Source organism: Perca fluviatilis, chromosome 13, assembly GCF_010015445.1.
Source record: "Perca fluviatilis chromosome 13, GENO_Pfluv_1.0, whole genome shotgun sequence".
Classification (NCBI taxonomy): Eukaryota; Metazoa; Chordata; class Actinopteri; order Perciformes; family Percidae; genus Perca; species Perca fluviatilis.
This window is the reverse complement of record NC_053124.1, coordinates 27,708,375-27,723,498: the sequence shown is the minus strand read 5'-3', so window position 1 is coordinate 27,723,498 and position 15,124 is coordinate 27,708,375. Positions and strand designations below refer to the sequence as shown.

The following is a 15,124-nucleotide window of genomic DNA, read 5'->3' as shown; positions in this document are numbered from 1 at the left end:
TTCTACTAAAGTGAGACACATGCACTGCATCACTTCTTTATAACAAACCTGGTGGTTCACTGCGTTTGGTAGGCCAATACAAATATATATTTCTTTCTCTTTAACAGCACAATTTCACTTGTCCAAACACTAACTTTAATTGTGGTAGTAGTTATTGTCTTGGACAGTCTTCCCTTCTCAGCATGTGGATCCTCTTACATTGTTAACTGCTTTCCAAACAGTTGTTAACCACCATGGAACAAACATACTCCGCTCATCCCCTGGCTGTTAAAATGACCAAATCACAAGGCTGCAACCATAGATTTTATTACCTGTTCAGAAAAAAAGTGATCTTTCTCACCTCGTGTGTCAATTCTAACAGGGCGTTTACAATTCTTACTCAAAAAAAACAAAAAAAAACAGACACAACTTGGGCCTCAGATTTGATCAAATCAGTAAAAAAAAAAATATAAATACTTATTAGTACCACACAGTCTTGATTTAAACAAAAAAAAATAATCTGACAATTGTGTTTTTTTTCATCATAAACTGTTTTCCAACTTTATTCTCCTTAAGGGAAGATGAGCAAAAGGTGTAACTGTGCATACAGTCTGTAGCATAAGAGTGTAGCATAAGAGGGCAGTTAATAACTGCGATTAGGAGTATCAGTAATAACAATAACAAGAATATTGAGAATCTGTTATTTTTCATTAAAAAAAAGACAATGAAATACAACGGAGTATACATGAAGACAAGCAGCCGTTTGTTAGACTGCTTGAACATTTTGATTGGGTAGAGATAGCTTATGCACAAAAATGTGGCAGCAGTGTCCCAGGTCACCGAGCTATGTTTCATGTTATGTTATTTAATCATTAAGATATACTTTTAGATCATTTGTTGAAATATTAATGAAGGAATCATGGGTGATCAATGTTGAATTTAAAAAAAATATGTTTTTATGTTGTAGTAGTTCACTTTTGCACAGTGCCACAACAGTCTTGTCTAATAAGCCTAACGGCAGTCCCTGTTAATGATTCCTACAAATTAAACATCCTGTTAACATCATAACATCAGAATTCGAACACGAGGACCACGGGCAACGGGCGAGCCTGGTTCAAACTACAGGAAATGTTAAGTCGTCGCACATTACAGAAAGAGAACAAATATTTTCTCAGACCTGGATTTTAATCATTCTTTTGCAGACTTTGTTGAGTATTGAGGTTATGGTCCATTCAAAGGTGACCTGGGACACAGACAGTGATTTGGTACTTGTTAATTTGAGTTCCTTAAGTTTTCATATACACTTGACACAGAACGTACTTCCCTTTTACAGATGAAAAAGTCTTTTCTATCTATTTTATGTACAGCATACTGCAATACAATAATGCCTCAGATCGATAATGTGGATAACATTTGCAATAGGTATAATGAAAGTAGTAATAATATGTATGAAAACTTCTTTTAAAAAAAGATTGATAACAGTACCTATCAGCCATTTTTTATCACACAATCGTTATTTCCAACAAGTTGGGCTGTCTTTACTACTATTGGAGAATAGCAGACTGTCTTTCTTTGAACAATAAAAAAAACAAAATAGGACAAAAAAAAAACTCTGTTAGGACTTTTCTCTCTGTTCCCTTCACATTCATGCATCACTTTGCTTTCTCTCTGAGTTTTCACACGTTTCGGTTGGTAGAAAAATACATACATATAATATATTTAAAAAAAAAAAAAAGTACAATAATGACAAACATAGACATGAAGTACAAGCTTCATCAAGTGCTTTCTTTATGATCCCTCCCACCCCACAAACCCCTCTTTTCTCTCTTATTTCTTCCATCTCACTCTGCTGCAGATTCGTATTTAGTGCATTCTTGAACAGGTCTTGATCAATACTTTGGGCTCCGACAAAGTCGGTTCCTCAACTCCTCGCTGTCTGAGGGGAGGGGAGCGTAAATAAGGACATCGTGATTTGGAAAGTGAACACTTTGAGATTCAGCCCCAGGTTTTAGCCTGATCCAATAATATACCTCATTTTCTTTCTCCTGCCCCTCTTCTCGGTTGTCAGAGATGTCATTCAAAAGGCAAATCCAAACTTATTTCCTTAGGTCTTTCCCTACAGTCTGATCCTCGTTGATTTCTTGTCTTGTTTCTCTCCCTTGTTTTGGCTTGAACTAAATAATGGAGTATGTTCAGATTAATGTGATCTGACTGTGTCCAAAAATGTCACCATTCTCTGGACCATAACTGTGCAGAGAGTAATGTCATTTTTAATTTTACAGATATTTTACATCTTCATCCTCCAATGGTGCCTATTGCAAACAATGCAATAAAAAAAACAGGGAAGGGTCACCAGTGAGCCTCTTTTTATCAAAATACTCCGAGCAGGACTGCTGGTTTTGGATCAGTGTGTTTTACAAAGCAAGTAAGTTGATCACTGATCCATTGACCTATAGTCGGAAAAAAGGTGAATTAGACTAAACATGCTTTGAGAAATTCAGGTCTGGATTTAATTACTATGTCATTCATAATGATATAAAAGCCAAAAGTGACTTCACAAACTGGAGGAAATGTGGCTCCAGTCTGAAGTATAATAAACCACCTGTATCAGTGTGTCCTAGACCAGCATTTCTACTAAGAGATCCTTGGCACAAGTGGGCTCAGGAATCGAGAAGCACATTGTAAAATATCTGTGTTCTAACAAGTAATTTAATGTTGTACTCAGCATTAGAGCTTCTTAGAATGAAGGAAAAGACCTGGCATTGGGTGGATTTCACTTGTATATTTGAACATCACATTGGTAAAGTTTTCCACCCTATGGGCCATTTGTTTTCCTGCTGAAGAAGACTAGAATACTGAATATAGTTAAACTTTACTTGTATGGATCTTTTTACACTGCTGATGCAATTAGTAATTCCATGAACGGAGCGGGAAGACGCAGCCTATGAGTTCATGTGCTCCACCTGTATGGCTGATGTGGAGACGGTGAGGCAGAGGTCTTTGTGGGCCACTGGCAGGTCCGCCACAGTGACCGGTTTGTACTGGATCTCGCCGGCTGACACCGTCTTGTACTGGTGCAGGTCAAACGGGCATTGAACCACGGCTTCCGTGGGCTGCTGGTAGCTGCCTGGGGGCCCAGGGTTAGGGTTCTGGGGGTTGTTGTTAGGGTTGGTCTGGCTTTGGAGCTGGCCCGCTCTGCCCACACCTCCAGCACCTCTCCCTCGGCCGCGGCCTCGGCCCCGGCCTCCGCCTGGCGCAAGGCCCTGGGCCTGCTGAGCAGCTACTGTCGCTGCCACGGTTAGCGGGTCGGGGTTGTGCTTCCTCATGTGTTTCATTAGATACGTCTCCTAGAGTTGGGGAGCGAGAGAAGTAGAAGACATGATGTCAGAACTACATTCGTTCTCTAATCCTGTATAGTCTGTCAACTCGGTCCTTATGCGTCTTCTTTTGTCATAGTAAGACCAGAGTCAGCACATTGTGTGAATATTAGGTCTGATGTGTGATTGACAAGTCTGCGAGCTTACTGAGGTATAGGAACGGTTACAGAGGCCACAGGAGAACAGCTTGGCATGTTTGACGGTGTGTGTGGACAGGTGCACCTCCAGGCTGGCAGCATCTGTGTAACCACGGTTACAGTTATGGCATTTGTACGGCTTGTCTTTGTTGTGCTGCCGACGGTGAGACTGTGGGGGAGAAGAATTACTGACATTAGCCCAATCAATCAATCAATCAATAATGTTTTCCAAAACACACAGTGCTTCAAAATCTGATGTTGACAGTACCACAAAAATATCTTTAAGAGCCATTTGATGTTATATTTTTTAACACACTTTTATTCTTCAAACAGTGAAAAAAATAATTTGATGGGCCAATAAGAACATAACTCGATCTTGACTTCACTGGAAACATTTTAAAGTCCTTTAAAGGTCGAGACACACCAAGCTGATAATCGGCCGTCGGACAGTCTGGCGAGGTCAGTGACCCGAGTCTGTTCGGTGTGTTCTGTGCTGTCGTCCGTCGACATGTATAATCGGAGGGGCGGGCACTGCTGGCAGTCGGACTCAAATGACCAATCTGATTGGTAGAGTGCTAACCCGGAAACGGGTGGAGTGTGACTAGAGTCTCTCAAAATCTGACGAAAATCTTTTAAACTGACCTTTGTCGATCTGAAATGAAGACCGATTCAGCAACTGCGTGGCCTATTTTTTTCGCTTAAATGTTTTTCAGAAACACGTTTCGGTGAACTATTTTAGTACAATATGAGATCGTATTCTGAACAAGCCGCCATGACAGTCTGGCTTTGAATTTCCGGAGAAGCGTTCGTCCAATCAGCTGGCAGTTACAGATGTAGTGTGTCAAGACCTTAAGACAGATTTTTTTCTGAAGCCTTACATGGAACCTAAATATAAAGTTTACTTTCATGTTTTTGCCAACAAAGAGAAAGAACAGGTAGGCAAATCAAAGTCTTACTATGCCATCAGGTCAGTAGCAAGAATCAAACCTGTAAATGTGTTTACCTGTAGGTTGGACAACTGAGTGAAAGCTTTTTCACAGCCAGGATGGTTACACTTATACGGTCGGTCACCGGTATGAATCCTGAAAAATCACAGTTAGGCACACCATTAGTTCATTACAATATATATACATAATACCATATTGCTGTACTTGGAGAAAGAAAATGAAAACGAGTGAGGTGCATCCATGTTTTCTCTTATCCAAAGCAACATATTGTACATACAGCAGTGTTATGCCAATTCAAATGCAGTGTGCTTATTCCTTCTTAGACATCTATCACTTACCATCATTCAAAAATAAAAGTAAACATATTAAGGGTATTTTAATTGCATTAAGGTCATAGTTTATAAGAAGATGTGGAACATGGCGCTGGACTGGCAAATAGGGGTGGGGGAAAAAATCAATACAGCATAGTATCGCAATATTTTCCGTGGCAACACTGTATCGATACACAGATGCCAAGTATCAATCTATTATTATATATGTGTTGGTCAGTTTGTCTGCTTGACAATCCCATTTTGCAGCAATAAAATTGAAGTGAGATGAACAAACAGAGAAATTTATCTTTTTAGATAAAACAGATGTTGACAAAATTTCCTTTTGGGGACATATTTTGAAATTGGGAAAAATTTGAAGTTGTCTAATATGTCTAAAATCGCAATAATATCGTATCGTGACATAAGTATTGTGATGATATCGTATCGTGACCTCTGGTGATTCCCACCCCTACTGGCAAATGTGGCATCATTAAAAAATAAATAAAATAAATTTGATTTATTAAAAAAAAGATACTGTGACAAACCTCTCGACTACACAGCATGCCTCCCAAATTTGAGAGATGTTACACACACACACACACACACGCACGCACACGCACACACACGCACACACACACACACACCAACTAAAGTGCAAAACGATGTAAACAACCACAATGTCACAACTCTCTACACACCTGCCCCCATACATGCACACATAAAAACACAACCGGCCATTCAGACCCACCCAGCCCAGCCCGGACCAGTACCAGTACCGTGTGTGCTGCTGTAGGTGACTGAGCTGCCTGAATGTTTTCTGGCAGTAGGAGCAGGCGTAGGGCTTGGCCCCGGTGTGGATGCGGATGTGCTGGGACAGGTAGCTGGAGTTGGCAAACGACTTGGAGCAGTGGGGGCACTTGTGGGGCTTGGCCTCAGTGTGGTTTCTAACACGGGCAACCAGGATTGGAGCGGTAAGGAGTTGGAGGGAGAGAAAGAGAGAGAGAAACAGCGAGAGATTTTTAAGCTACAGCATGACCAAACTTCACAATAAACTGAAGACCAAATCATGCGTTAGAGTGAACAGGATCTGGGATCCGTTGATCATAAACCACTAGGTTTGAAAGTGTGCTCTTTGTGCTGTGTCTGAGTTATGAAAACACAGAACAAAAACATACAGCAGGCACAGTCATGCTTTTCTCTTTCTCGCTCTCTTTCGCTCTCTCTCGCTCTCTCTCTCTCTCGCTCTCTCTCGCAGTCTCTCTCTCCATTGCTGTGCCCTGCTTTGAGTGCAGTGTGAGTGTGTCTATGAATGTCTGGCTTTGCTGCAGCCAAATTGAAATGTAAATGCAATATAAGTGGCAGGCCAGTGGAGCGCATCTTCCTGTTGTAAAATGAATGGCCTGAAACCCCAAGAAGCCACAGTGCATGGCAATAGGGGAAATGAAAACATGAGGGAGGTGAATGACAAGGTCAAACGTAAAATTATAACATTTATCGGAGCCTTGACGGCATGACTCGGTGACAGGAGCTTTTATCACTTACATCGTCACACATAGTTACGTGTATTACAAGTAAAACCATTCTAAATAGTGGTTTAACAGCTTCATCTGTTTTGGAAATATGATCATGAGGGTGTATAAAACACATGGGCTGACTCAGGGCAGTAAAAGAATGGCAAAGGCAAAGAGGAGCTTCTATTGTCTTAAAAAAAGGAAATGATCATACACAGTTAGAACACAATGTGTATACTCACACTTGTATGATTAAGATAACAGACCTAGGGCCCTATTTTAACAATCTAAGCGCCTGGCGTGAAGCGCCTGGTGCAGGTGCGTTTCCAAATCCACTTTTGCTAGTTTGACGGTGGAAAAAAGGGTCCGTGCGCCGGGCGCATGGTTCAAAAGGCTTGTACTTAAGTGTCTTAAGTGAAAGTGAAAGGTCTCCAGAAGGTGCCTCAAACAAAAGAGGAGATCTTTGAAGGAGTTGTGTGAAAGTAGAGGTGGATCCAGAGAAAATAGAATAAATATGATAAGATAGCATCATCAGCAGGATGAGATGAACGCAGAGAGAAAGTTAACGCCACCACCTGCTAAACGGAGGTATATTTCGGTGGTAACTGGAACTGTAAGTTGCCCTATTCTAGCAAACACTGTAGCACGCATCAACCCGGGCTCTTTCGTATTCCGCGAAGGCTTGTTAAGTGATCAAAGCAACTGTTAAATTTAATGATTAAGCTGCCGTCCTGTCCTGATCATTAATCAGTTACCAGAAAGGAACCAATCTTCATTGATAAATACATTAACAATAACAAAATTAGAACTGTGATTTAATTTAAGTTTCCTACAATTGTTGTACCTTCAAAGGTGATGCTTAGACTGTGCAACAAGACATTTCTGAACTGTCAACACTCTCCCAAAAGACTAGGGATGGGCATCGTTTGGATTTTAACGATTCTGATTCCAATTCCGATTCTTCCTTTCGATTCCGGTTCTTATCGATTCTCGATTCCGATTCTTTGAGTGGTGGAGTTGAAACGGGTTAGATGCTTATTTCACAAATAAGAGGAAAGTTTTATTTTGATTCATAGGTGGGTTGCAGTTTTACAGCTTTTACAATGCAAAATAAAGCCACACTAGAGCTCCGCTTACTGTGCTGCACGGCTGCAACACAACAAGTGCCTGGCTGCTACGGAAACCAAAACTTGCGCATATTAAATTTGGAACCTATGATCAGATTTGAAACCAAATCCTCCAAATGATTCCAATAAAGAAACGATTCCGATGGAATCGTAATTTTTGAACCGATTCCTAATCGGAATCGGTTCTCGATGCCCAACCCTACAAAAGACTCTGACTCATCCCCAACTCACCACCCCTTCCTCCCTTCATCAGTCACCATACACAGGCCGACACACGTGCTTTAACAACAGAAGCCACAAACACACCAACACCCACACACCACTCAGTCCAGTACCGTGTGTGCTGCTGTAGGTGACTGAGCTGCCTGAATGTTTTCTGGCAGTAGGTGCAGGTGTAGGGCTTGGCCCCGCTGTGAATGCGGATGTGCTGGGCCAGGTAGCTGGAGTTGGCAAATGACTTGGAGCAGTGGGGGCACTTGTGGGGCTTGGCCTCTGTGTGGGACTTGGCGTGGATCTGCATGTCTGACTTGCTGAAGAACGTCACTGCACACATCCGACACCTTGGCAAGTGAGGAGTAAGAGAGAGAAGAGAACCTTCATTGGGATTTAATGTAGGCTTATAGCACTTCCCACTTTCCACTGACAAGCAAAGACAACCCCCTCCTACAACCGCGATGGCTGCAGCTGATTGGACAAATGCCTTCACGTGGGGCTGGCTGCTTCCTGATTTCAAAACCGACCATAATGGCGGCTCGTTCGGAATACAATCTCTTATTTTACGGAAATAGTTCACCGAAACGTGTTTCTGAAAACATTTTAATCCAGAAATAGGCTATGCAGTAGCTGAATCTGTCTTATTTCAGACTGACAAAGGTCAGTTTAAAAGATTTTTGTCAGATTTTTAGAGGCGTCGAGCTGAGCCGGCCTCTCCTCATTTGCATAAAGTTGCCTGGATTCAACTTTATGCAAATGAGGAGCTTCTCCAAAGTCCCCGTGATCCTACCAGAATGCATTTCATGGCTGCTACCATAGAAATGAATGGGAAGCGTTGAAATGATGCTGACAATGGAGTCTATAGTGTCTGTTTCGGCAGATAACCTGTTCTAAATGTTCAATAAAAATCTATGATGCCAAAAAACAATAATGCTTTTCTCTGAATATGTTTCCACTACCTGTAGGATTTGGGTCCATCTTTGTTGGTATGCTCATCCTCATCATTTGACAGGTCGTATGGGTCAGCAGTGTGGTGCTAACACAACAACAACAACAACAACAACAACAACATATTAGTTATGATTAAAAGCACAAACATTGACAAACCATGTTGTGTAGACAGCTAAAGACAAAAGACAATAAGCAAAGAATACATCAGCCCCTCACCTGTCCACCAGCAGCGAGGTGTGCCAATATTAGTGCATCACTTCCTGGAGGGAGGACCCCACCCACTCTGCCCAACATCTGTTTGCTCTTCCTGCCTCGCTTTGATGGAGTTGGCATCACAACTGCAGGAGGGACAGCAATTTCCTGCTTCTTGTCTGGAAACAAGAGAGAAGTCAAAAGACAGGAAGGGAAAGGAGGGGAGAGGTTGGTGAGTGCCGTGTGAAGACAGCATCCATTACATGGAAATATCTGACAAAATCTGTCCCACACATCACATACATGAGTTGTTATGAAGGAGGTGCTGTCTTGGTCAGGAGCAATACCAAATCTTACAAAAGAGTATGGACATACACACGTGTGTCTGCGCTTGCATTTTGTTTGAATGTCACAACACAGAAAAAGTCAGAAATAAATAAATGGTGGGTGGAAAACAAGAATCCAAATGAAATGAGATGTGTGTGTCTGTCCTTCGATTCATTTTGGTCTCATCTCAGGAGAGGAAATGTGTTGTTCTGCGGAAAAGCAGGTTCTTATTACATCAAACTAATAATAATTCTATGAATTCTCTTCAGTTCTCTATCAGTTTGTGTCATGGTGCCCTTGAGTGATGTGCTTAGTCCCACCTAATCCACTAGAGCGGCTTGGTGGCCAACGATGTGTACAGTGGGCAGGTTTTAGCTGGGAATTTTACTGTGCGAATTACGAAGCAAGGCATTGCTGAAAAAACTAATATATTCCTCAAACAAAAAGGTGTGTAAAAAAAAAATTAACTTTGACAGTACTTAATACCAGGTTTTTAACTAACTGCTGTTTGACTTAACACGTTGAAATGACTGAAGTGACGGTGAACTGCGCCCGTGTTTTACCTGTATGTGAGGGGTGCACTGCAGATACTATCATGGTGGTGGCAGTGGGGTGTCCAGCTACAAATGACTGCGTGGAGGCAGTGGGGACCAGTGTGCCTTGAGGGGTGGTGATCACTAACCCGGCTAAGAGGAAAAGAGAAACTGTGATCTGGCTGTTGGTCAAAACAAACATTTTACATTAGGATACCATTCCTACTAAAAGCAGCTAGCAATAGGTGCACTGTCCAAATAACCTGCATTACCAATATTTAAAGCCACACAAATACTTCTACCTTATACTTACGTATAAGGGTCGAAACCACAGCACTAACAGACTTGTCATGATGCTTAATTGTGAACAAATGAGTCAGATCAATATTCTTTAACAACCTATACCTAAGACTGCCCCTTAGACCCTGCTTAAACTGATATTGAATACGAAGAGACGTATTAATAGAAGGAAAACTGTTTTGATCAAGATTTGTAGCAGCTGCAGTTCAATATTCATGGTGTTCCTCCTGACTCACATGCACCCATCTTATAGTGATTCCAACAAACAAATAATAGGATGATACAGAAATGCAAAATGGAGTGCGGGATGCCATGATTAGGCAGGAAGAAAAAAAAAAAAAGACAGCCTACTCACCTGCAGTCATGATACCTGTCGAGGGAACAGGCACAACGGTGATGTTCTGGGTCGTGTGCGACTGGTGCAGGTGTCCCCCGAGCGCACTCATGCCGCCAGGCCCACCTAGTCCTGCTGTGTTCCCACCTCCTTCCTGTTTGGGGACCAACCGCAACCCGGACCCTGAGTCCACTGAGCCGGGGATGGCGAGCACAGCCGTGGGGTAGTGGGGAGAGGAGGTGGTAGACGCAGAGGAGTGAGTGTAGGAGGGCATGTTGGTCTTCTCTGGACCCATCTGCTCCTTTGCCTTGTTCAGGAACATAGCGTTCTCGATCTAGATAGGGATGAGTAAAGGGGGCGGACCGGTGGTAAGAGGAATGAAAGGAGGAAGGGTGAGGATATAAAGAGAAAAAAGAAAAGTGCGAGATGGGTGAGGGTAAAACATTGGGAGATGTAGAATAAGAGGAAGTGAGAACAGGGAAGGAAGATGAAGGTTGAAATGCACGGGGAAGGAGGCCATGAGAGATGAGGAAGACAGGTGAGGTGTAAAGAAAGAAAGAAAGGAGAAGAAAAGAAGAAGTGGAGTATGGCCAAGTGAGAAAACCAGGTGGGGCAGATTAAAAAAAAAAAAAAAAAGCAGGAGAAAACAGGAATGGGGGGTAGGTAAAATAAAGGCGAAAAAGGGTCAGAAGCGGTCAGAAGAGAGACTAGAGAGAAAGGGAAAGAAAAAAAGCAGGAAAGCAGGTGGCTAATGATTAGATCCATGTAGGAGAAAGAAGGTCGATATCGAGAATGTGGATGGAGAGGAAAAGAAAAAAAAAAAAAAAAAAACAAAGAGGGGTGGAAGAGATGAGAGGGACAGGAGTGATCATATGAGCAAGTGAACCCTCCCCATGTCAAGAACTCATGTTCAAATAACTTTTATGTGAGATTAAGCGAGCATTGTTCGGTTGTGTTATTACATGTTCAGGGTCAAACGATTGCCGGATGTTATGTCATATTTGAAGTACTTCCATAAACAGTCAATATGATAATCGCTCCTGGGTATCTTTTGACAGCACATACCACTATACCATGTGTATTTCAAGACAATTCCAACAATAAGGTTGTCTCTACCTGTCCTTGTACAGTGGGGACGGGAGACCAAAAGTATGATGAGTTGAAATGGGAATCGTCCATTATTTCTGTAATTAAAAAGCAACACACTTAGAAAACACCTGTCCTCCTCCTCTTCCTCCTTCTTACTATGCTTTTTTAAATTATTTTGTTATTACTTTCATGTGAAACGAGACCATGCGTGGCTGCATTTCAATCATCTTAGTTTGTTTCCTTCTATCATCCTCTCCTCTGTTTGCTGAGACACTGAGCATGTTTTAGGATCAGTGTTGAGTACGTTCTCTATCAGCCTATGCTTCTACATTTTAATTGTGGCTGGTGAACGTGTCTACTATATCAGCCACTTTGCTAGGCAAGTAAGCGTTGTTTTAAGGGATTCCAGTCCAGAAGTTAACGATGGCTGTCACACAACTGACTGTTACTTTACTGAAGGTAAAAGCTTTTAGGTTTATGATGTTCAATTTGGTTTTTTTTAAATCATATTTGACCAGATTTACAGAGAAGATGATGTGAAAGGAATCAGGCAAAGATGTTCAATCCCAGGGGGGGAATGAGTATTTGAAAAAAAAAAAAAATCTACAGGAGCATAGAAGAGACAAGAGTTGAGAAATGATAATAATCAGTCTTTGAGGCTTTTGATAATGTTTTGTAACACAGCCCATGCACTTCCTCACTAGTCTCCTACACAGTTTGCATTGCGATTAACAAATTACACAATCTTTGAGTGATTACTTCATCAGTGTTGAGTCTAGTTTTGCAGTGCAACCCAATGCTGTGTCAAAATGTTGTAACTATTTATCGCCTGGAAAAATTTAACACAGAGGCATGTCCTTCCAAACTCTATCCTAGCACAGTAGGTGTCGGAAATAATTCTTTCTGAGAATGCATATGGTTTGTTGAAGACAACACTCACTGTTTAAAAGACTACTGTTTATCTTTTCATTATCAAACCTCTGATCTTCTGTTTCCCGATCATCTCCCACTGACACATAGGCAACATGTTTTCTGTAGCACAAAGAGGGAAGTTTCATAGTTTCATTGTTCTATTTGGGCATGCATTTGCAGTTTTATTTCCACATACTCTTGCTACTGTTACAGACCAATCGTGAAATACGTTTTGAGGTTTAGTTTTCTGTATGCATGTGAAGATTGTGAATGCCATGCATAGCCACATTGCTCACATACCAAGAAAAGCAAGCATGTTATTGTTAGTAAAGCTGAACTGATATTTAATGTAACTCATAACTGTTACATTCTTTGGGGGAGTATATGCCCATGAAAAATTTACTTCAACATAACAACATAATACACTTATAAAATAACGTAAAACTCTGAAACAACTGAGGCAAGGATATATTTCATGCAAAACATTCAGTGCATAACTCAAGGCATGTTTTATGTTGTTTTCGTGAGCCTCCTCTCCCCCTCCACTGTCTACAAATACATTAGTTCATTTTCCACATGCTGCAGCTATATGACAATTTAGAGCCATTATAAGTGTAATATAAAGTCAATGTTTTAGTGCTCTGAGAGATATGTTTGACGAAGGACACTAGCTGGCTCCAAAACTGTGGTACTGCTAGCTGCGGACTGACGTTAGCAGTGATAGATTAATTCTTGTTAAAACGTATTTGTCATAAATCATTTAAAACAGGAAGCCCCTTGCAAAGCACTCAGCACAGAGGCGTAACACTGCACCTAACCAGCTGCCAAGAGCTTAATGAGATATCTGGGTTGTAAACAAACATGGCTAGCGTTAGCTGGTTAGCGCAACAAGACTAGGGGGAGCTAGCTAACTTGCCTCCATTAATTTTCTCCTTTTGTTCGCTGGCTTGCTCTAGCTAGATACAAGGAGGCCTGTATATTGATATGCTTAACTAGCTTGCCGCTAGCTAAGTAAATACAAACAGCCTTGCTCGCTACGCCTCCATTCCTCACTCCCTGCTCATCTCGCTGAGAGAAAATAAAAAAAGAGAAAAAAAAGTCTCGAATAAAAAAAAAAACGAAGACAGAAAAAAAAAACGTCGACGCCGTCGCTACTGTAGGAGACGCAGCTTCATGCAGACTTCCGGCGGTTGGGACGACGGTGCTCCCAGACATAGTGAACCAAACAGTTAATTAACAACGGACTAATAACTCCTGTGTTAATTACCGGTGAAATCGATTCCCAGTCAACCCCCCCGGATCCTCCTCGGGTCGGGACAGTTGGGAAACTTTGTCCAAATCCTCCCCTCAAACCCCTCAGATATGCCTTTTTTTTCTTCGTTTTTTTTTCCTTTTTTTCCCTCCAGCTCTCCTCAGCAGAGTCAAGTCAGTCAGAGGTAAACAGTTGCGTTTCCGGTCACTTCTTTTAAAAATAAAACCCATATTGATAACTTCGATTGCTTTTAAGTAAAAACAGTACCAATGTTAAATTCTAAAATGTATTCACGACACAAGTGGATATTGTAATAAAATGCAACAATTGTCAGTTACATTTTCCCTGAGAACATTTATGCGAATAATATATTGACTATCTACTTGTCAGCAGGTGCTGCTCTCCATTTGTAGTGAAGGCTGTTGTTCAACAAAGTGTCAAAAACAAAAACAAAAAACACACAAATGCGTGTATTTCTCAGGCGGTTTATGTCTTAATTTTGAAGACAAAATCCTCCTACTTCCTGCATCCGCTATCTCTAGCTAACTTGACACAGCTTCCAACGTCCGTACAGTGGTTTCCGGTGTATTAATGATCCCGTATGCAGTGTGTTTAGTAGGCTACATCACTAAGATGATCTATTAATATGTACATACATTCTTAGATTGGACGCTATATGGCTATATAATTCAGCATATGCAGTTCTCAAATTCATTTAAATAGCCACCATTTAGAAATAACCTTTTGCTGCAGTGTTCTTGCACCCTTACTATTTTCCATTTGCATTTAGTTTATGTCCACATCAGATGATATAGATTTTATGTCACAGAAAATGACCCACTTTTGTTATCATGGCTTTAGCATTAGGGTGAGAACAAGGGCTGTGTTTACATGGCTACTAGTTTGAATCCCTAGACAAAAATAAATAAATTGAGATTCAACAACAGGAACAACTGCGCCAGCAAGTTACTCTTGGGCAAGGCACTGTGTTCCAGTAGAGCTGCACAGTGCAAACAGTAGAAAACTGCAGCTCCCAGGGAAGTGCAAGTGTGAACGCCTAAAATCAACAGTCAGCTGACAGATCAATGAAAGGAAAACCTTAAAAATGTGTAGGAAAAAAAGTTTATTAGACCATGCATGTGACAGCTTCTCCATGGGGTCTCCATATAAACATTATGCTGATACAATTCAACACAACGTGCCCATTGATGAAAACAAATAAAAAACTGGAACAAATTAGCTTAAATCAAATGTATGAACAGAAGTACATGAGTTAAACAGGAATACATAAAGACTAATAAGTAACATGTAGCAGTTAAATATAGGATATGATTCTTCTGTTTTTAGAAATAGTAAAGGACATACATGGTTTCCCTTTTGCAATGTAATGACAGCTTTAATTTGTAGAGCTTTGTAGAGTAACAATTTCCAGAAAAAAAAAAATCTGAACCTGAAGTTCACAGACAGTAATTAAAAAGCAACAATTATCCTTGGCCGAACTTCACCGCTGAGTTGAAATAACACAGAAAACTGATTATAGCGTAAATACATTTATAGTGAAACACTGCTGTTAGTAAAAGTTAGTTGTTAATGGTGACCTGTGAAGCTAACATTGCTACACTGATACTGCAT

The 15,124-nt window shown here is 41.1% G+C and overlaps 1 protein-coding gene across 8 annotated transcripts; it reads right to left on the bottom strand.

Moving 5' to 3' along the window:
• Nucleotides 1–290: 290 nt before the first annotated feature.
• znf384a (zinc finger protein 384 a) lies at nt 291–13,653 on the bottom strand. 8 transcript variants are annotated; one of them, XM_039820311.1, is made up of 12 exons: nt 13,508–13,653; nt 12,307–12,360; nt 11,356–11,423; nt 10,261–10,573; nt 9,636–9,758; nt 8,770–8,924; nt 8,562–8,638; nt 7,725–7,949; nt 5,528–5,695; nt 4,497–4,575; nt 3,504–3,662; nt 2,922–3,326 (listed from the first exon to the last, which is right to left on the bottom strand). In XM_039820311.1, exons 2-12 carry the CDS (start codon nt 12,353–12,355, stop codon nt 2,922–2,924), a joined length of 1,821 nt encoding a protein of 606 aa, XP_039676245.1. In that variant the 5' UTR covers nt 12,356–12,360; nt 13,508–13,653. The 8 variants fall into 8 exon arrangements, with proteins under 8 accessions (XP_039676247.1, XP_039676244.1, XP_039676248.1 ...); XM_039820312.1 differs by lacking the exon at nt 13,508–13,653 and adding an exon at nt 13,157–13,360; XM_039820313.1 differs by lacking the exon at nt 12,307–12,360 and having other exon boundaries at nt 291–3,326; nt 13,508–13,649.
• Nucleotides 13,654–15,124: the final 1,471 nt, after the last annotated feature.

Bases quoted from the DNA above. Each gene is read 5' to 3' on its own strand.
- znf384a (XM_039820310.1), bottom strand. From the start codon at position 12,386: ATGAAACTTCCCTCTTTGTGCTACAGAAAACATGTTGCCTATGTGTCA. The intron at 7,950-8,561 runs GTAGTGGAAACA...TCACTTGCCAAG, and splicing joins GATGGACCCAAATCCTACAG to GTGTCGGATGTGTGCAGTGA. The intron at 3,663-4,496 runs GTAAACACATTT...TCTCCCCCACAG, and splicing joins CTCAGTTGTCCAACCTACAG to TCTCACCGTCGGCAGCACAA.